Below are 20,878 nucleotides of genomic sequence, written 5' to 3'. Positions count from 1 at the left end.
GATCGGCCCCGATCGCGATCAGAAGTGCACGTGTGACACCAGTATAAGGTCGTGTGGGCGGTGCGGCTAAGGAGTCACCTCGATGACGCAATGAAAATTGCTTGCCGTCTCTTTCACGGGCTGCGGCTAGAGTGTACTAGATTACGGGCACCGCCACGGAGCAACTTGTTTCTGCGTCGGCACTCGCATAGAGAAACTCGTGGACTCGCGCGCGAACTTGGGAGAAGAACGCCTGCAGTCATGCGCCGTTTTCAAAAAGTACTCAACTCGGTCCTAGATGGCGCTAGCAAACATACTTTTAACTTCATAGGTTTTTAATGTTACAATCTAATACCCTCTAACGCAAAAAACATTTCAGGTAATAAAGTCTAAATATTTACAATATAAACGTTATTATAGTAATAAATTCTTGGCGTCCTACACATTTTTATTCAGCTAAGCGCAGGTAAAGTTCCCATCTAGGGACTTTAAGTGCAGGGAGAGAAAGGTACCGGTAGGTCTAGGAGCTCGTGTCTCATTTGTCTAGCTGCGTGCGGCGGCATTTTGCAAGTTTCATTTTTCGTCTGCACTGCGTAGTGGGCCCAGTGGGAGACGGCGCCTCTGCACCAGAAACGGTAAAATAAGAGCCATGTCGGCACCGCTGTTCCATTGTAATCGCGAGCGTATTTTGCACCAAGTGCGCAGTCGCTTAACGAATTTTGGTGGTGTGTCGTACTTAACGCTGTTGCAAGTGATCGGAAGATCGGTGCGTGCGGCAGCTGCCGCGGCGTCTCTGCCCTGTACCGCGCAGCGTCACGTAGGAGCCGGAGCTCACGGCCGTTAAATGCGTCGCGCTGTTGTTTGCTAAACATTTTTTTTTTATTGCGCATTGTGTTTACTCCGTCCTTGTCTCTCGTAAATCGTGCTCGCGGTCCTAAAGCGTAAACGGCGCAGCAGTCGCCGTTCAGCGGCCATCTACGCCGGTAGAACGCCGGTGGGCGGGGGCGGCGTGTTTACTGTGGCGGCTGCTGCTGCGTATGGCTAGGCCTCCCTTGAAATGATCTGCGATGGGGGACAAACTGCGCCTAGTGCTGGTAATGTTAGGTACGATGCCACATAAACGGCGCGGCTGATGACGAAGGCCTGCACTAAACGAATTCCGTCATGCCGTAGTGTCTATTGGCAATCCGTTCGATTTGCTTTGGTGTTTTCTGTGCGCTGTTCTCTTGCGCATTGATGGTACCAAGGTTTCTGCCTTCCGGATCCAACCGGAGTATTAGGACTTTGATCTGGTCTATGATAGGTATCGAGCCCCCGTTCACCTTAATGTAATGGTCGGTGTTCCTCCGTATTGTTTCCTGGTCGTAGGCTACACCACTTAGGCGGTGACTATGGGGGGGCTCCGGCGCTCGAGCCCCCTCCGGAGTTGCATTTCTCCGCAAAGTTAGAGAATTAAGATCTCGACACTGGTGTCAGCCTGAGAATTTGTTCCAAGTGGATCCGAACTCCACGGCCAGAATTTGTAAATTGCAACATGGTTCATAAGGTAATTAGCTAAAAACCTAATTGATTTATTTTGTTAATTAGTCGATTATGCATTTCAATTTTTGGTGCAAGTAATGTCCGCCTCTTCGAGTAGACGAGCTCATGAACTAAAATTGTGCTATCTGCCACAGGCAACCTTTAAAAATTTTTGAAAGTGTTTGCTGAAACACCTTGTATATAGAATTCACTCAGCGACCGAAATGATGCCAAGCCGGATTCATTCGAAATCAGAATAAATAGAAGTCTAGAATTCATGCGCAGCAGCGCTTATACTCGGACTCAAAGTACTAAAAAAAAAAAAAAAACAATGCAGTTTGGTCGGGAAGGCGAAGCAGTATTAGTGATAGCGAAGTAGAAGACAATTACATGAAGGAAGATTCTTACCGTGTAAATCCGTGTAAGGATTGCACCCCTGTAAAGGCAGCCCCAACTTGACAGACAATATGACACAAAAAAAAAATCCAACCGAGAAGCAATCGCGCTCCGTGCGCTGATTCTTATCAGGCTCAACAGCGAATTGTTGCGCGCAGCGTACTTTCGCACGTCGCTACTGGATGTTGAGAGAAGGCGATTGCAGAGGTTTACGGCAGATTTCGTACTCTGTAGTTGGAAAAATGAGGTCGCATGAAAGGCCCATCAAAATCGCGACAGAAAAGTGCGGTCTTTGCACGAGTCTATACGTTAGAGAAAGTGGCCATATAAATTGTAGTAAACATTCACCTAAAATTAAAATAGCAAGCATAGTGAAATAGTGTAATGCACAGACCATGTAAACCTGTAAATACCTCACTGGATGGCCTCGAGCACTCGCTCTAACAACGCAAGCATTATGAAGAACGCTGGCAGAGGAGGCGAACGGTTCGTACAGCCGCGTGATTCACCGCAACTCCAAAAATTAGATTCATCATCATCATTATCTGCCTATTTTTATGTCCACTACAGATGGCCTCTGTCAGTTATCTGCAATGACGTTTGTCTCTTAACTCTGCAACACTCGGGGCGCAGAAAGACAGCGTGCATGAGGTTAGCAGCCATCCCTGCTCGCCCTTTATCATTGCACCCCACCAATGATTACCAACAATTAGATATGGCACGTGGGCCGCATTAGCGTCAGCCGCGCACAGTCAGTCATGCCTATGGCAGGGCTAGAGGAGAAGACGCATGCTCTCCTTCCCATCCGCGTTTGATTACGTGACCTACAACCGAATATTCAGCGCATGGGGAGATAATGTCCATCAAGCCGCCATCCTTTTCGGCTCACTGTTACGTGCTTTTTTCCACACCCACAGTGTACGGGTCCCTCATTTATATGGCATTTGGATTTAATACGGAAAATCACGGCGACAGCAACAGCGAAAGTTTGCCTGGAGTGTCGATAGAATTGCTTTCGCCAGAAAGCGAGAAATATAAAATTATTAGCAAAGGGTGTATATATATATATACATGGGTAGGCTTCGGAGAACCGGTTGAGCCACCCCCCGCAAAAATGAAAACTTTCCGCCTATGGTACACCAGCAGGAGTTCGGACTTTTGCGAGGAGCAACTGAGCCCCTTCTCAGTCGCGTAACGTTCGACAGCCTCCGTGGCCTGCTGTAGGGCTTCCTCGATTTGTCCTTCGTTGCCGCCTGTCACCCACAAGGTTTGTCCTCGGCGTACAGGCTGTGGTTGAGGTCGCGGATCTTGCTGAGGATTTTCAGCAGGCCGATCATGGCCACGTTGAAGAGAAAGGGGGACAATACCGAGCCCTGCGGCGTTCCCCTACTACCCAGTTCTATGTCACCGACTTGATTTCTCCTATCGTGATTTAAGCTGTGCGGTTCAAGAGAAAGTCCCGGACGTAGGTGTAGGCCTTGCAACTTACCCCAGGTCCTGGAGGTTTCCTAGGACTGCCTTGTGCGTAATATTATCGAAGGCCTTGGTGATGTCCAGCCCTAAGATGGCTTTCAGGCCCTTTCCCCTGCTCCGCGCGTCGAGGATTTAATGTTTGATTTGGAGCAGGACGTCCTGCGTGGACAGTTTCGGCCTGAACCCGATCATCGTGTTCCGAGAATTTTCTAGTCCACCTACGGATTCCTGCTTGCCCACACATTGCGATGCCATCTGGCATGCGAGTGCCGACTACTTATAGTGTGACACAGAAGAAAGCATTGGAACCGCACTACTTTCGTGCAGTTTTCGAATGTGTCTGTAGTAGAGAAGAAAGAAAAAGCGTCAATGAATGCAAATATTGTGCTGCGCAAATAAAAGCACTGTGGGGCCCTTTCCAATATTGATGAGTGAAGGTGTGCTAATAGAAATTTCTCTTTTTTTTAAGTAAACAAATTCAATGGCAGCAGCAATGAGTTAAATATATATTGCAGTACAGCCCACCATTAATGGAAACTCCTAAATGGTAATAAAGCAAGCATAAATAGCAGCAACACTTGTTCAACTGTTTTGGAAAAAAAGTACTTTGTACGAAATACCAGGCAGACATCTATATGTACATGTATACCAAATCTTGGCTGCAATTTATCACCAAGTTTAAACTCGGTGTTCCTATTGAGAGCGGCCAAATAGATTATTTTTCTGTTTCTTAGCTGTATATTCTATTTCCGTAATACATTCAGTTTCAAAATATGAAACGGGGCTTTCAAACACATTGCAATGTTATTTTGCAAAAGGATGCTGCATTGGGCCTGTCAGTTCATCTTGCGGAAGAGGTAAACACGACAAAAAATACAGGTGTGCACTACTTATTGTCAGTCTTCATTTTGTCTGTCTTATGCCATGCTGTTTGCTTCTTTCATTTGTTTTCATTAACTGTGGTTAATTTATGTTGCACTGAAAGTGAAAGTTCTTCAATGTGCGTAGAAGTTGAATAGATGGTGAATACTGCTGGATTATGTTTTTGTACACGAGGTTGAAATAAGTTGCCAGTCACTTATCCTTGTGTCATTTGAATGCGAAAGCATAATGACTTCTGTAACTTATTACCTTACATTAAAACTTTACCTCAATCCACCTTGCTCTAATTTGTACCAACCTTAATCAACCGTAATCCACCTTAATCTATCTTAATTCAATTTTGGGAGTGTGCCAGGTCGTTTTTTGGTAGGACACCGTGGCTGTTCACTGTGGGATTTCACAGTGCGAGCTGAAGCAAATTCAGCGCCAGGAAAATTTTGGTACCATCGGATGTTATCGCCGGACAGATGTCAGTCAGATTTTTCTCTTTATGGGGCACATAAGAAAGTCATCTCAAACCACCGACTGCGCAGTCCCTCCGTGTGGCACAAGGCGTTAGTGAACAAAAATTGAATTTCTCAACGTAATATTCATCAGAAAATCGTAAAGTACGACTTAACCACAACCTGCAGACATGATGGCATGGGAGTGTCATTTGAATATACGAGAAAACATAATTTTGTTAGGGGGGGGGGGGGAGTGATGAAATCCAAACTCAATCCCTTTTCCATCAATTCTACCGTACAACAGCGGCTCGCTCGGATATATTACTTGCACAAACATCCTCCACATGGCGCTCGCGTCCTTGGCAGGTCAAACTGGGACTTAGCCTGCGTAATGCTTTTTGGACACATGCTCGTTTCGGGGCAACTGCAAACAATTAATAAAGGAATAAAAAAAGATGTTAGGGCCTTCACATTTAGATGTGAATGTCTTCCCAGCAATACATTAGTGTTTAAAGGTGAAGCTGACTTTAAGGGGATCGGCATAACCTTTGTCTTTGTAAGCTGGCTTTGCCACGTTGTATGTTGCAGTGAAGCCTACTCTTAAAGAAAAATGGGATACGAACGGGGCCCGATAACGCTATTGTGTTCCACTTTTAAAGGCGAAGCTTAAGTGTCCTAATTTTTTTTAGGACACCTTTTCCCAGCAGCTTGTGTCTGTAAAGGCACGAGAGATAAACTTGTCATCTCAGTCACTGTAATCGTTATGTACAGATGTGCGAAGCTTTGTCTAGAACGCGGGAACGGCACCTTCCTGGGCTCTCCGGAGCCAGCCTGTGACGTCTAACGCTAGTTGCTTGGCCCAAACATGCCCAGCACCTACTGTTAGACGTCGGACCCAGCAGCTAGTATTAGACGTCTCTGGCTGGTTCCCGAGAGCCCCGGAAGCCGCTGTTCCCGCGTTGCAGACAAGGCTGTTCACTTCTGTACCTTGCTGCTTTTTAAGCAATTATTTTTGTTCCTTGTCTGCTGTTTTTAACGATTACCATGCGCTTATCATTTATGATTTGCACTGCTCTACAGCAGCAAATTTTGGAGTAGTGACAATCACACAAATGGGTTGCTTATCTGCCATGAGCAATGGGGAAGCTATCTGAATAAAAGCATTGGACATATGAGCCACGACTATACTTAACAATGAAACAACTTTGTAACCTTGTGTGACTGCCGATAGGATACTTCAGTAGACTGCCTGCAAGACAAGCATAAAGGAACCTGTAACAGATTATTAATTTGAAATTCATACTCCCAGATGTGCACTGGATCCTAGGGAAGCTAAACAAAGGTACCGTTTTGCTTGTCAGGGAACTCATTCTAACTCATCTTTTCTATTTCTTAAGAAAGTCTGCTGTATTCTCTTGGTGATGATGTTGGAAAGCTGCAATATCAGCTTCACTTTGCTTTTGGTTTTGTTCCACAAGAAACAAAGCAGTTTTCTTCTTCTTTACGCTTCTTTGCTTCAGATTTTCTATTTGCTCAACTGGACATTATTGCACAATTTTGAAATCCTAAATTCAGATTTGCTTTTTGATCAAGCACACGTTAATCCCAAATTTGCAAGACTTGGCACTTGATTTGAAAACTGCATTGAACTGGATGATGTTCTGTTTGGTATTAGAATGTTTACTATATTTAAACACCCCTGCCGCTGGGGTACGCAAATTCCAAAAGCTGTGCAAATCATTAGGCACTCATGTCTCTCCTTTGTGTGGGCCTTTGTACGAACATTCTTGTCCATTTTTATGCCATTTTGTAGCAGTAGCTATGAGTCGCTATGAGCACTACCCATGTAAAGACACATGAATAGCACTCATCCCATGTGTGTGGTCATTTGCTTCGCTCTAAACCTATTGCAAACTACGAGTCAAATCAGCATTCCTATTGTGACGCGAGGTACCTTCACATTGAAAGAAGCTTATACATGGAACTGACATATTTTGTCCCAATTTGCTAATGTCTTTCATTGCTAATAGCCAAGCTGCTTATTCACTTTCTTTGCTGCATTATGAATGGTGCTGCTGACACGTGGCAGACTGCATTTGGCATCACTCAGATCTCAGTACCTAAACTAAAATATATATTCGTAGTTGCATATATCGTTAGCAGGCCGTACTGACAGTGGTGCAAAGGCTAGATGTTCCCAGTCTCACCTGCATTCATCATATTTTCTCACACACCTCTGCAGACTTCCTGCAAACGTTGCTGCAGAAAACACCACCGGGTTTAGACATGTCCACCATGACTCCCATTGAGAAGCTTCGCCACCAGTGCCTCCAGCGAGGCGCACACGGCATCAAGGCGTTTGCACGGTAAGTCCAAGCTGTCTTGTTGGACATGCTGTCTCGGCATGACACAGTCACCTCAACTGCAATGCAGGACACACTGGGAAAGCCGTCACATTGCAGTGGAGCAGGTTACCCTAATGATCGTGTATCAGCTCTGAAATCGGTGACTGGGCAACACCTCGTTACACCCTTCTGATAAAGGCTTAACCCTGCCCTACTGTGGCTGCTTCCTCACGTTCGCAACGTTACACGACTCCACTGGCATTCGCGTGGGGCTAAATGAGACCTGCAGGATCAGAGGGAAGCTGGAAAATGTTTCTGGATCAAACCTAAGTAACACCTTGGAGAAGTAAGGTGCACTTTTAAAATACATTGCTTCCTCAAAAATTTTTTCACAACTGACAGCTGACTTTGTGGCATTCCATGCCGGTCCTGTTCGCTTTCACTCTGTGCCTTGAAATCCCTCGTTGCATTGTGCAAGGCCCTTGCCTTTTTTACTGAAGGTAAACAAGTGCAGCAGAGCACTTTGGGGCCCCTCACTGCAGTGCACGAGGCATTTTTAAACTGGCAATGAGGTGAAGCGTGTTAAGCGATACTGGCATGCTGTTCACTCTCTGCAAAATGTAGCTGCTGCAAGTTGCACAGATGTCGTTTAAGAATGGCTCAAACGTGCGCATAATAATATTTTGTTGAGCACCATAGTAGGAAATGGTTGCCCTGCCTCTGTGTCCCAGTGGGCATTCTGCTGTTGAGCACTAGGTTATGAGTCTTATTCCTTGACACCACTGCCATGTTTTAACGCAGGCACTATGCAGCAGTACCCGTATGCCATGCTTTAGGTGCACCTTTAAGAGCCCACTGTTGTCGCAGTTAGTCCAGAGCACCCCGTTATGCCATCACTTGTAGCCTGCGTGTATCTTTGGGGCAATAAACCCCGTAATGTAGTTTGTAGCGGCGGCAGCATAGGCGTCGCATGAGAATTGCGTAGACGCTCGCGTCTACGCGAGGCACGAGCGCTAAGTGATTTATTGTCGGTTTTTCCTCTACCGCGAGAGCCTGTGACTTTATCAGGTCTACGTGGTCACTCGTCGCCACAGTTTGGTGACCTCGGACGTGATATTGCCATACGCTCTTTTGGTAGAGACGACCATGGACCAGACCAACGCTACGAGAGCTCAAGGCCAGAACCCTTCCGACGAACGCGGTGAGCCCTCCTGTTCGGCCATCGCCATCCGCCTCCCACAGTACTGGGACCAGCATCCTTTGGCGTGGTTTCTTCAGGCCGCATCGCAATTTCAAGTTGCTCGTATCCGCTCTCAAGCCTCAAAGTTTCATTACGTCGTTGCAGCGCTCTCGCCCGCCGCCATTGACGAAGTAGCAGATTTGTTGAATGCCCCATCGTCTACCGCCGCCTATGACAATCTCAAGGCAGCCCTGCTACAGCGCACAGCAGCTTCACAGCGTTCTCGCATCCAGCAGCTTCTGTCCACTCAAGAACTCGGCGACCGACGCCCTAGTCAACTTCTTCGCCGAATGAGGCAGCTGCTCGGAAACGACGCTAGATCCATCAACGACACGCTGTTGCGTGAATTGTTTTTGCAACGACTCCCGGCTAACGTGCAACTGGTCTTGGCGACAGCCTCTACCATGGATCTAACTGGACTTGCCGCTTTGGCCGACAAAGTCATGGAAGTAGCCACCCCAACCATCGCAGCCACGACATCGTCTCCGGGTGACAATACAACTGCCCTGAAAACCCTTCCCTGCTCTTCAGCAGCGCAATCTGCGCTCGACTCCTTGTGTGAGCACCTAGTACGCATCAACTGTGGAGCGGGCCATTGCCGCACGTCATCTCGTCGCCCACGCAGCGGTAGTTCCAGCAAATCAAGACGCACGGGCACCCGCGATGAAACATCAACTACAACATCTGGCGTTTGTTACTACCACCGCCATTTTGGAAACGACGCTCGTCACTGTCGACGAGTGGTCCGGCCCAACACACAAGTCGCCTTTTCTATGTGACGGACGGAGTTACGGGACAACGTTTCCTAGTCGATACAGGAGCTGATGTCAGCATTCTCCCCACCCACCACTCCGACCGAAAAGCGACACCTGTGTTGTTTTTGCAAGCCATCAACGGCACCAGGATTCCAGTTTTCTCGTCACGCTCCGTCATGCTAAACCATTGGCCTTCGACGCGCGTTCCGCTGGGTTTTCCTGGTTGCAGACGTCCGTCGTGCTGTCATTGGAGCAGACTTCTTGCACAACTACGGACTCCTTTTAGACGTTCAAAGACGCCGTCTCATAGACTCCGTGACTCAGCTATCCGTTCCCGCGGGCCTCCTCGTCAGACACATCGCCGATCGCGCCTATTTCTGCCATGTTGGACAAACCTTTCGCCACGCTCCTACGCGAGTTTCCCACCTTGACGCGCCTGTTGGACTGGACGCAACCGGTGCAACATGACGTGTGCCATCACATCGTCACCTCCGGCCCACCAGTCTTTATCCGGCCCCAGTGTTTGTCCCCGGAGAAACTGAAGATCGCTCGCACGGAGTTCGAACACATGCTGCAACTTGGCATCATCCGCCCTTCCTCCAGTAATTGGGCATCACCCCTTCACATGGTGCCCAAGAAGATGGAAGACTGGCGCTCATGCAGTGATAACCAGGCACTAAACAACGTTACAGTTCCTGATCGCTACCTTCTCCCGAACATTCAGGACTTCATGGTAGCATTGCACGGTGCGACGATCTTTTCTAAGATCGATCTCGTTCGCACCTATCATCAACTACCGGTCGCTGAAGAAGACATTCCCAAGACCGCCATCACCCCACCCTTCGGTCTTTTTGAATTTCTCCGCATGCCTTTCGGCTTACGGAACGCGGGCCAGTCCTTTCAGCGTTTCATCGATTCTGTCACCAGAGGCCTGCCTTTCATTTTTGCATACATTGACGACCTTCTCGTCGCAAGCTCTTCCGCAGAAGAACATCTTCACCACTTGCGGTTGTTTTCACGCCTTGCCAGTAACGGAATTGTCATCAGCGCCTCCAAGAGCGAATTCGGTCAACCCGAACTCGAGTTCCTCGGTCATATGTTCAACGCTAACGGAATTTGACCACTACCTGTCCAAGATTCGCGTCATCGAAGATGTTCCCCGACCAACCACACCCACCAAGCTTTGCCAATTTCTCAGATTTGTCAATTTCTACCGCCGATTCATTCCTGATTGTGCACGACTTATGGCTCCGTTAGACGCTCTGCTGGTAAACAACCGTAAACAAGCGTTTCAGTGGACTGAAGAGGCCACCGACGCTTTCACAAGAGTCAAGTCTGCCCTCGCCAACGCCACACTGCTTTGACACCCAAAGCCAGACGCGCCCACTGCCATCATGACCGACGCTTCAAACACCGCCATTGGTGCTGTTCTGCAGCAATTCATCGACAATGCGTGGCATCCACTCACCTTTTTCTCCAAGAAACTGAAGCCTGCGCAGTCACGCTACAGCGTCTTCGGCCGTGAATTACTCGCAGTTTACCTGGCTATCAGACATTTTCAACATTTCCTAGAAGGCCGTGCATTTACTGTCTTGACAGACCACAAGCCCCTTGTGCATGCAATGAATCGTTCGGCGTCCTGTTATTCGCCCCGCGAGAGTCGACACCTTTCCTACATCTCCGAGTTTACAACAACATTCCGACATATCAAGGGCACCGACAACGTTCCAGCCGACGTTCTAAGTCGTGTCAATGCTGTTTCCACGTTGACGTCGGAGCCTTTCATCATCGATGTCGACTTACTTGCCAGTCAACAGCATGACGACACCGAATTTCGTACACTCTGGAATTCGTCAATGTCCCTGAAATTGGAGGACGTCGTGACAACTCCTGATGGTACGTCTGTTGCTGCGACACTTCTACCGACACACCTAGACCATACATTCCGGCATCCCTTCGCAGACGTCTATTCGAAACCGTGCACAACCTGTCGCATCCTTGCATATGCGCGGCACATAAGCTCCTTTCTAGTCGTTTCGTTTGGCCTCGGCTAAACACGCAAGTTCGCGATTGGGTTCGCTGCTGTTTGTCGTGTCTACGCTCTAAGATCCAGCGTCATGCCATTCCGCCTGCCAAGTCTTCCACCGGATGCTCGTTTTGACACCATACACCTGGACCTCGTCGGCCCTCTCGCTTCTTCGAAAGGTTACTGCTACATATTGACATGCATCGACCTCTATACACGGTAGCCAGAAGCTACACCTATATCTGACATCTCAGCGCCCACTGTTGCAACAGCTTTCGTGTCCACATGGATTGCAAGGTTCAGCTACCCATCCACAATAATCACCGATCGCGGTCGGCAGTTTGATTCGGCACTCTTTGACGAGCTACTCGAACTACTCGGAACGACACGTTTTCGCACGACTGCTTACCACCCGCAGTCCAATGAACTTGTTGACTGTTTTCACAGGCATCTCAAGGCATCCCTTATGGCGCATGAATCACCGGAGAAGTGGGTTCTGCATTTGCCTCTCGTTTTACTTGGCATCAGAGCCGCACTCAAGAGCGACCTAGGTTGCTCCTGTGCTGAGCTAGTCTACGGCACTCACCTACGCCTTCCATGTGATTTCTTTGTCGCCACCAGCAAAACACCTATGCCATCACCTGCCGACTACGTTGCCGAAGTGCAAGCTTTCTTCAGCCAGATACGCCCCGTGCCTACACGTTCACAAGAAGCAAGGTCTCCGTACGTTTCTCCCGCACTCACCTCTGCTACCCACGTTTTCGTTCGTAACTGCCGTGCCGAAGCCTTTGCAGCCACACTACTCCGGGCCATATTGTGTTCTCGAGCGTCGTCCGACGACCTTTGTCGTGAATGTCAATGGCCGATCAGACACAATTGCCCTGGAGCGTCTCAAAACCGCCTACATTGAAGCAACCGCGCCATCGGCCCCACCAATGTGCGACACAACCCTGCTGCATCCATCGACGCCGCCTCCGTCCGTGACACCGAAGACCAACGCAAGACACGCCGCGTCACATGGACTTTTCATCGTTTGTCGAACTTTCCTCCTCTTTAGGGGGGGAGCCCTCTGTAGCGACAGCAGCATTGACGTCGCATGAGAATTACGTAGACGCTCGCGTCTACACGAGGAACCAGCGGCTGGCACGCACCGACACAGGCTAGCGTTCCAAGACAGATTAAAAATGCTACGCTAAGCGATCGGTTGTCGGGTTTCCTCTCCCGCGAGAGCCCTCGACTTTACCGGTCTACGTGGTCGCTCGTCGCCACAAGTTTAACTTATCTTACCAGGGAGCACACCAGTCGCTTTTGCTCTCGTCTTGTTCCTTTCTCTCTTTCTCGCTTCTTGATATTGCCGCCTCGTCCTTGCAACATACTGCTGCTTACTGGTATTCACATGCTATTCTCATGGTAAGCACTTACAGTATGGTCAGAAGGTTAGTAGAATCAGTAGTAGCAATAGCAAACATTAGCAGTACCATCCTCAGCGAAATGTATCATGCTTGTCGTCCTATATTTGTGCTTTGGGTATCCCCGAGTATGCTGTGAACCTTGAGCATGTCACCATGCCGCACAGTGGTACCTGTTTTGTTTTCTTCTTCTTCTCAAATGCCATCTATATGCTAACAACACTTCTCTAATCTCTTCACCTGGATCGATATGCGTGTTTTCTTTTACGTCTGCTTTGTTTGCTGCCAGCTTGCAGTGCATTGGATATACATAGCAGCCAGTGCATTGTGTTGTGGTCTGCCGCTGTTGAGATTGTGAGTAAAAGAGAGTAGACTTCGCACACCATTTGGGTGTTCTGTGTGGATGCTAAGTCAGTGGCCAGAGTCTATCAGCTGAAAATACTTTGTCCCCACACTCAAGGCACATTCTAGAGCCATCCGATAGCTACATTAAAGTTAGTGGCTACTTTAGCTGTCACAGCAATAGGTGCACCTCTTAAAATCTTCATCATACAAATTCAGTTTATCATGCATTTCAGTAGAACCTAATTACAACTTTTGTAGAATTTCGGTCTACGCATGTGTCGTTTGCCTAGCAGTGTGCACATTAGAGATAGGCAGGTGAAATAAGGACTTAACTCGAGTCTTATTACTTCTCGCCCACTGACATATTGTGCACTCCCATGCTTATTACTAAAAGTGCACCCAGTAGTCCGTATTTTAGCGGCAATCACATTACGGTGCTGAATGTGAGCTAATGGGTTTGTATCCCAGTTGCACCAGCTACATACTAATGCACGTGGAAGCAAGAATGCTTGTATGCTTACATTTATGATGTGCATATTAAGCAAGCCCAGATGGTGAAAATCGGTCCATAGTCCCCTTCTGTGATGCTCCCTATAACCCACAGCACAGATCTGTAACTGGAATTTTTAATCGGTAGTAGTACTATTTATTCGGCTGTTGGGCAGCTATGAAGAGGCCCACAGTGCCTTCAAAATGGAAAGGGCTAATATTGTTATAGCCTATATTTCTCTATTTTTTTTCTTTTCTCTGTTCCTTTAAACCATGTCAGTTATTTTATTTTCGAGAATCGTCCTCCTGGTGCTTGGTCTACTCCCTTCACGCAGTGTGCGCTTGTGTGTTTGTGCTGTGCAGGCAGTTCCGTGCGATGGACCACACCGGGGACAAGAAGCTTGACAAGCAGGAGTTCAAGAAGGGTCTGCAGGACTTCAAGGTGGACCTGAGCGACCATGAGGTGGACACCCTGTTCAAGGAGCTCGATAAGGATGGCAACGACAACATCTCTTTCAACGAGTTCCTCGTTGCGCTCAGGGTGAGTACATCGCACCTTTAATCCTAACATAAACTAGTGCTACCAAAGCAAAGAAAGCACCTAGAAAATTTTGTGACCGATACTGCCATTAGCCATTGAATTGACCATTACCCCTTTTTTTTATTTGTTTACAATACCTCAAATACCCCTGTTGAAGGGGCTTTACATGAGGGGTGCGCGAAGATACAAATTAGCAGGAACACAATTTGGTATGTAACACGGCAAGCAAAGACAGGCAGACATCTCAATAAATACAATAAGACATCGACATAAACATGGTGAAGATAATGCTACAGGTAATACAAGCAGTTGACACAATCAGACAAGTGATTTAATGGCAGACCTAAAACGCGCAGGATCAGCATGAACAATGGTGCTGACTGGAAGGTTGTTCCAGTCAACGTCTGTTTCAGAAAAGAAGGAATGAAGATGAGCAGCTGTCCGAGCATGTGGTGGATAAACTGCTTTATGGTTGCTGATACGGCTTGAAAGACAGAGTGCTGGTTTGATAAGGGTGTTGTCGGGAGGGAGGGTATGGTAGAGTTTATGATAAAGGCAAAGTCTGAAGGTTTTGCGATGCCTATCTAGTTTGGGAAGATTAGCTTTTGATTTTAGCTGAGTGACACTTGTATGGTATGAGTAGTCCAAAAAGATGAATCTGGCTGCACGATTTTGTACCGACTCGAGGGTCTTGCTAAGGTTTTTGTTTATGGGGGTCCCAGATTGCGCATGCATATTCTAACTTAAGTCTTACAAGATTTTGATAGGCTAATAACTTAACGGAGTTGCATGCTGTCCACTACAGTGGACAAATTTAGGTTATTTCTTTAAGCAAGTCTAGTGCTTCCGAGAAGTTGTTGTGCATAATGTCAACTTCAGTGGACAGCAGAAGTTTTCTATTGCTTCGCTAGAGGTTGCTACCGAGCCACTGTTTTCCCCCAACTCAGCTTCAAAGAAAGCATCCTGTTGTTCCAGTGGGTAACTGACGCATTCCCCCCACATTTAAAACTCTCGTAACATCGCTGTTTGGTAATGAAATTGTCTACATAGGATAGAAAAAAACTTTCGGAGGCAAGATCTGTAAATATTGTGGCTGAGTGAAGACAAGTTCTTTCTGTGGAACACATTTTCTAATTTGTCCACTGTAGTGGACAACATGCATTACGGGAACAACAACACGTGCATGGGAGCATTTTCTGTACAGTGTAGTCTTAGCTCCTCTCACTTTCGACAGGATTGTTTTTGATATCTGCCTGGTATTTTCATGCAATAACACTTTCTTCATTATACTAATTGTTTCTTCCTACTACAGTAGGAAGAAACAATTCACGGAGATACCAGCAGCTCATTCCACAGCAAAATTAAGGGCACCTGTCCAAGCATGTTTAGCTGCCACCGTGTGCTTTAAGGCAATGTCGATAATTTTTCCCGTCAGAAATACTGTACAGCACAAATATGTAAAATGTCGGTTGGCATGTGCAAAGCGACATATATAATTGGACAACATCCAAAGTATAAGGGGCGTAGCCAATGGGGAGGGGGGGGGTCACACTCGGGCTCATGCCCCCCTCTCATCTCCTCTCCACCGCCACCCCCGAATTTCTGCCTAGTAGGATACGCGGAATAAAGCTTTGTGCCACAACACTCGCCTGCCTAGCCACCACCTCCGCGGTCAAGTGGCATAGTAGCCCCCCTCCCCAAAAAGTAAATTCATTGCTACGCTACTGCAAGGTCTACTTGCGGATTACAGGCAAAAGTGAGCAGTCGGTTCCCTACTGCTTTGTGAAGTATGGCTGGCCATTACAAGATGAGACTGTCCAGACCCACAACCGCCTTAGTACGCCGTGCAAGCTTTCGCCTGTGTTCGCCGCATGCAGCCTCCAATGTCGGCGTTCCGTCTGGACTGCATCAAAGAGACATTCCACAAGATGGACAAGTCCGGAGATGGAATCATCACTATCCATGAGCTCAAGGGTCATTACAACGCTCGGGAGCCCAAGTTCCGGAGTGGGGAACTCACTGAGGACGACGCATTTGAGCTATTTCTGCAGAACTTCGACAGTACCAATAATCCCGACGGCAAGGTGAGAACACAAATGAGTTTGCAGTTGAGCCTGAGCAGCATGCTTGAGTAAAGAAAGAACACTTTGTTTACTGACGGGATGCCCATGTATGTCATTCGCATTTTGCCCTGTCAATAAGTCTTATTTTTCTTTGCCCAAGTAAGCGTCAATTGGCGCAAATTAGCACTGTGTTGAACAGCATACGTTTTAATAGCATATAATTTTTTTGAAAAGATGCAGAAACTAAGGAGTATGGTTCATTTTATCCTTAGTGGAAAACACGAGAAAGAGACTTGAAACACCTGTCACGGTAGCTCAGTGACACTGAGCTACGTTGGACTACTGAGCTCAAGGTGGCGGGTTCAGTCCAGGCTGTGGTGGCCACGTTTTGATGGGTTTAAAATGCAAAAACACTCGGGTACTGTGCAATGGGTGCACTTTGAAGCACACCGGGTGGTCAAAATTAATCTGGAATCCCACCTCATAATCAGATCGTGGTTTTGGCAAGTAAAGCCACAGGACTTAATTATCTAATCTTTTTAGGCACCCGAAAGAAAGAAATGATAAGGTGTGTCCAATTGTGCTTTCTCTAAAAATGACTCCAACTTTAACAGCCCTGCCTGACTTATTGATACAACCTGTGATGACAGCACAGGCTTCAGTTTTAGTTTGTCAAAGTGTTGGAGGAGTATTGCTCACGCAACGATTCCCTGCATGACACACCTCTGCTGCTTTGTCTGACTTGGGCGCCCAGCTATGATGACACATTCATAAACATTTGTTAAATGCTTTGTTGTAGGCTTATGTGCTGTGTTTCAGTGTTGCGTTGCAGTCTTGTACATGTTAGACTGGTTATAGCCACGAAACTCGATAGTGTATGTACGTTTTGCTTAGTATGCACTAGAAAGCCCTCGCTTGCTTCCGTTGTAGTTTACAACTTCACTGCCAACTTGACCGTAGTACAGTAATGACAATGCACTGACCTGGAGTAGCACCTACACGTTTTGAGTCAGTTCGTGACATTTACCTTGGCAGGTGACAATCGAAGAATTCGTCGACTACTATGCGGGTGTGAGCGCCTCTGTTGATACGGATACCTACTTCGACCTCATGATGAGGAATGCCTGGAAGTTCTGAGCAACTCAAGAAAAAGAAAACGAGTCCACCGTTGTTTGGCCACGTGAACCTTGCAGCCTGTAATCACAAGATGCACTGCCGTCACACATGTTTTTTGTCCCGTCCCGGCTGAAACCGTCGTCGTGCAGGCATCCTCTAACACGTAACTCTTCTTAACAATTCTGTTCCACCTTCATGTGTTGCTCTTTTTATTGACATGCTTTTTTTATTATTCAGGGCATGTTATCGTTTGCATCCGACTCTTAATTATTAATTTTGTAGAACCTCTGTGTGTCTTATTTCTGTACTTTACTATACATTTGGACGGTTGTTTGCTTGTCTTTTGCGTGACGTGGAAAAAGAAAGAACATCCTGATGCGTGCAGTGGGTAAACCCACATTTAAGTTGCTGTACTGATTAAATGGGATTACATATGCTTGCGTCACTACTACTTCATGTTAATGACAATATCGGTGGAAAAGCTGGTGTTTTTGTTTTGTTTTCTTTCATGGGGGCTGTGACCGATCTCCTGGTGCATAGTATCATCTGCCTTATTTTTAAAATTTTGCTGAAGTCACACATAAATGCCCACATCTATCTTGAGCTGAAGTATTATTAGAGTAGCTGTGCTGCTAGGCCTAATTTCCAAGAAGCTTCTCTAGCCTTCAGCTATCGACTCATCTTGGAATAGGGATAGGCTGGTAAATTATAGGTTTTGTGAAGTAGTTAGTTGCTTTGTAAGTTGTTCCACTTAGTCAGTTGTTTACCTCCAGCATAACCCCCCAAAAAAGAGTAGAGTGTAATCAAAAACTCATCGGGTGGAAAGTACAGTGATGAAGATGAAGCAGTTGTTGTTGGATGTCTAGAAAGAAGACTACCAGTCATTATGACATTTGGGATGCGTTGGCGGATCTGCATGGCTGTTTCTAAACGTTCCTAAACCAAGTTGGAGTCTTAGAATGACAGAACTACAGGGCCCAATTGTTGAAGTTAAACATGATTTCAGTGTTGTTTCAGAGCAAGTTGACACTTATCATTCCTGTTGGAAATAGATGGCATGTTATTTCACATGCTCTGATGTGCCACACGCAATGCGATACATGATGCACTGTGTGTTGAAATTTCAGGCATTGCCGAGAGCTAGGATTTGGTAACGACGTTGTTTTATTACTGCATGACTATTTGTTTGCCGACTGACACTCAAGCAACTTACACATGTTGTCATTGACATCAGCCAAAACTTGTTATCAAGCGAGTTGCTCATAGTACCCGCCATGGTTGCTCAGTGGCTATGGTGTTGGGCTGCTGAGCACGAGGTCGCGGGATCGAATCCCGGCCACGGCGGCCGCATTTCGATGAGGGCGAGATGCGAAAACACCCGTGTACTTAGATTTAGGTGCACGTTAAAGAACCCCAGGTGGTCCAAATTTCCGGAGTCCCCCACTACGGCGTGCCTCATAATCAGAACTGGTTTTGGCACGTAAAACACCATACTAAAAAAAGAGTTGCTCATAGTACATTTGGCATATTCATGCAAAAAGAATCTTCACGTGTTGTTTGCTGTGACACTTTTTTAAACTACATATTGAAATGCTAAGGTGTGTTGCGTTGCATAGAGCTTGCCCCTTTTGTGGACACATTTAAACATCTTCAGCAACATTCTTAGTGTGAGATCTGTGAAAATTCTATACACTGTTTTCAGGGTGCTGGCATAGAACCAAGCATTGCTTGCCAACTTCTTGCTGCTAGTTTGCCCTTTACACTACCTATCATGCATTATACAGGATTTATAGAATGTTCTAGCAGTGTTACATTGGAATGCAGAAGTTCTTTGTTATCACATCAGCAACAGGTTGTACCATCTTTTGTTGGACCAATTGCAGTTCTTGATGCATACTGGTTCAAGACAATCTTACAAGCACTGTCTGTATCAGAGTTGCTACTGCAAACTTGGTTTGTTCTGCATCAAGATACACAGGTCTCCTAGTTGCACTTTCAATTCAGTGCCATGTGCAAGGTTATGCTTGATTAGCTGTTCTTGTGACAGTTACCACTCGAGCAGTTTCACTGCTGTTCACTGAATTAATGATCACTGAAGCACTTCGTTGCACTGCTGTCATTGCGAAACGGCATGTTGCTCACCCACACAAAAGGACTCGGTGTAGTCGGGCACTATTCGTACAACTAGTTGCCTGTGTAACAAAGGTCTTCAGCATTCGAATCTCGCTGTAAGCCATTTACGCTACATAGCTCAGGTCATGCTAAGATGGCATGAATAACAAGTTGCATTTAAGGCAACTTTTTAAGCTCATAGACGGGCTGCAACATGGTTCTAACTTTTGTTCAAGCCACAATTCAGACATAGATACTGCTTCACCAATTTTAGTCATGACTTTCCGCAAACTGACTGTTATGCCAAGCTGTTAATGGTATCACGAAGGTGAACAAGACAAAAAGTTTTAGGATTTTTATACCTCCTTTTAAATCTTTGAGAGCACTTTAGCTTCTCATTCATATGTCAGGTCACTGAATCCCGGTGCCCGTCACTGTTTGATTGAAGTTGGTGTCAGTGACTGCATTTTTTTTTTTCATTTCGCAAAACTGAAGCAATCGGATGCTAAAAAAATTGACTTGAAGTGCACATAATTTTTTTAAAATTTGTTTTAGCATGCAGTGTGCAATCCGTTTTTTGAATATAGTGCTTTGAATAACTTTGGAAGTAAGGACATGAAGATGCTGGTACGAGCGATTTCGTGAAGGGTTTCTAAGCACAAGCTCTGGTTGGTGGCAGTGATGTCTGTTGGTATGTACGTAACTTTGCACCATTTCACTTTTGTGTGCAGCATCCCTCGGTTACACTACTTTTGTTACGAAATGCTTTGCTTTAAAAAGATTGTTGTAATAAAAGATAAATACTTTGCTCTTGATGCAAAAACAGTCATAAAATTTTGTTGAGAGTTCATTGAAGGTGAAGTATATGTGCTCATTCTGCTGTTGGGCGCCCAGAATTAAGCTTTCATTTGGTGTAGAAGCCGTGCTGCGGCTTAAATCATTTAATTTTTATTATTGCGATAGCAATTATATGGGCACTCCAGGCGAATTTCTGTCGGCGTAGGCGTCGCCGTGATGTTCCGCATAAAGTCGAAGTGCGATAACATCGTGGCCGTGCGCCGTATGCTGCAGGTGGGAGAGAAAGCTTGCGAGGGTGAGCGAATAAGTATGGCGGGTTTATGCGGCGGTCTTCTCGTGCTCGCAAGGGGGGAAGGTGGGTAGGGTTCGAGCCCGCGTACGGGCGCAAGGGGGAGAGCTGGGAAATATGCATGCGCAATAGGGGGGTGGTGGGGGAAGGTGGCAGGTTAAGTGCACGTCTCCTGTTCTACTCTAGCTTAGCACGGCCATGCGCATCCCATTTCGGAAGCAATCTACGCTGTGGTCTAAGACTATAGCCGACCCGAGACAGCTGATGGCTTCGTGTGCGCTGTATTCTCGTGCACCTGTTTCGCGTTGAAGAACTGTGACTTTCATTTGCATTTTTATTTATTCTTTCAATTCCCACATGCGAGTGGTCTTGTGCGAGTACGCTGCACGAAGACTGGCCTACTTTAACATGACGTTTGCCTCCTTGTGTTCTTGGTATTGCTTTTTTTGTGGGGGGGGGGGGGGGGGTATGCAAATATCGTTTTAGACATCGTGCCTGACTGTGGTGCTCTTTATTACCAAATCTGTCAATGAAGAGGTTTACATATATCGCCTATAGGGATTGCTTTCCTTGAGAATTAGATCACAATGAAATTCATATTTTTCATGGCCAACTCCACCACTGCACGGGTGTGTGCATTAATTATAGAGACT

At 46.6% G+C, this 20,878-nt stretch overlaps 2 protein-coding genes across 5 annotated transcripts in view; both read left to right on the top strand.

Moving 5' to 3' along the window:
- The window catches only part of LOC119433320 (calcyphosin-like protein), a 152,476-nt gene extending 132,523 nt beyond the window's left edge, over positions 1-19,953 (top strand). Inside the window, exon 8 of one of the 3 annotated variants that reach the window (XR_007464429.1) lies at positions 19,044-19,953. The gene's annotated coding sequence lies outside the window, so the exon portion shown is untranslated. The remainder of the gene's footprint in view (positions 1-19,043) is intronic. The other 2 variants (XR_007464430.1, XR_007464431.1) reach the window with 2 other exon arrangements.
- Positions 510-17,462, top strand: LOC119433323 (calcyphosin-like protein). 2 transcript variants are annotated; one of them, XM_037700476.2, is made up of 5 exons: positions 510-614; positions 6,940-7,063; positions 13,670-13,847; positions 15,725-15,931; positions 16,946-17,462. In XM_037700476.2, exons 2-5 carry the CDS (start codon positions 6,984-6,986, stop codon positions 17,045-17,047), a joined length of 567 nt encoding a protein of 188 aa, XP_037556404.1. In that variant the 5' UTR covers positions 510-614; positions 6,940-6,983; the 3' UTR covers positions 17,048-17,462. The 2 variants fall into 2 exon arrangements, with proteins under 2 accessions (XP_037556404.1, XP_049514975.1); XM_049659018.1 differs by lacking the exon at positions 510-614 and adding an exon at positions 4,128-4,248.
- Positions 19,954-20,878: the final 925 nt, after the last annotated feature.

The sequence above is a fragment of the Dermacentor silvarum genome, chromosome 11, assembly GCF_013339745.2.
Source record: "Dermacentor silvarum isolate Dsil-2018 chromosome 11, BIME_Dsil_1.4, whole genome shotgun sequence".
Classification (NCBI taxonomy): domain Eukaryota; kingdom Metazoa; phylum Arthropoda; class Arachnida; order Ixodida; family Ixodidae; genus Dermacentor; species Dermacentor silvarum.
This window is presented reverse-complemented; position numbering and strand designations above follow the sequence as displayed.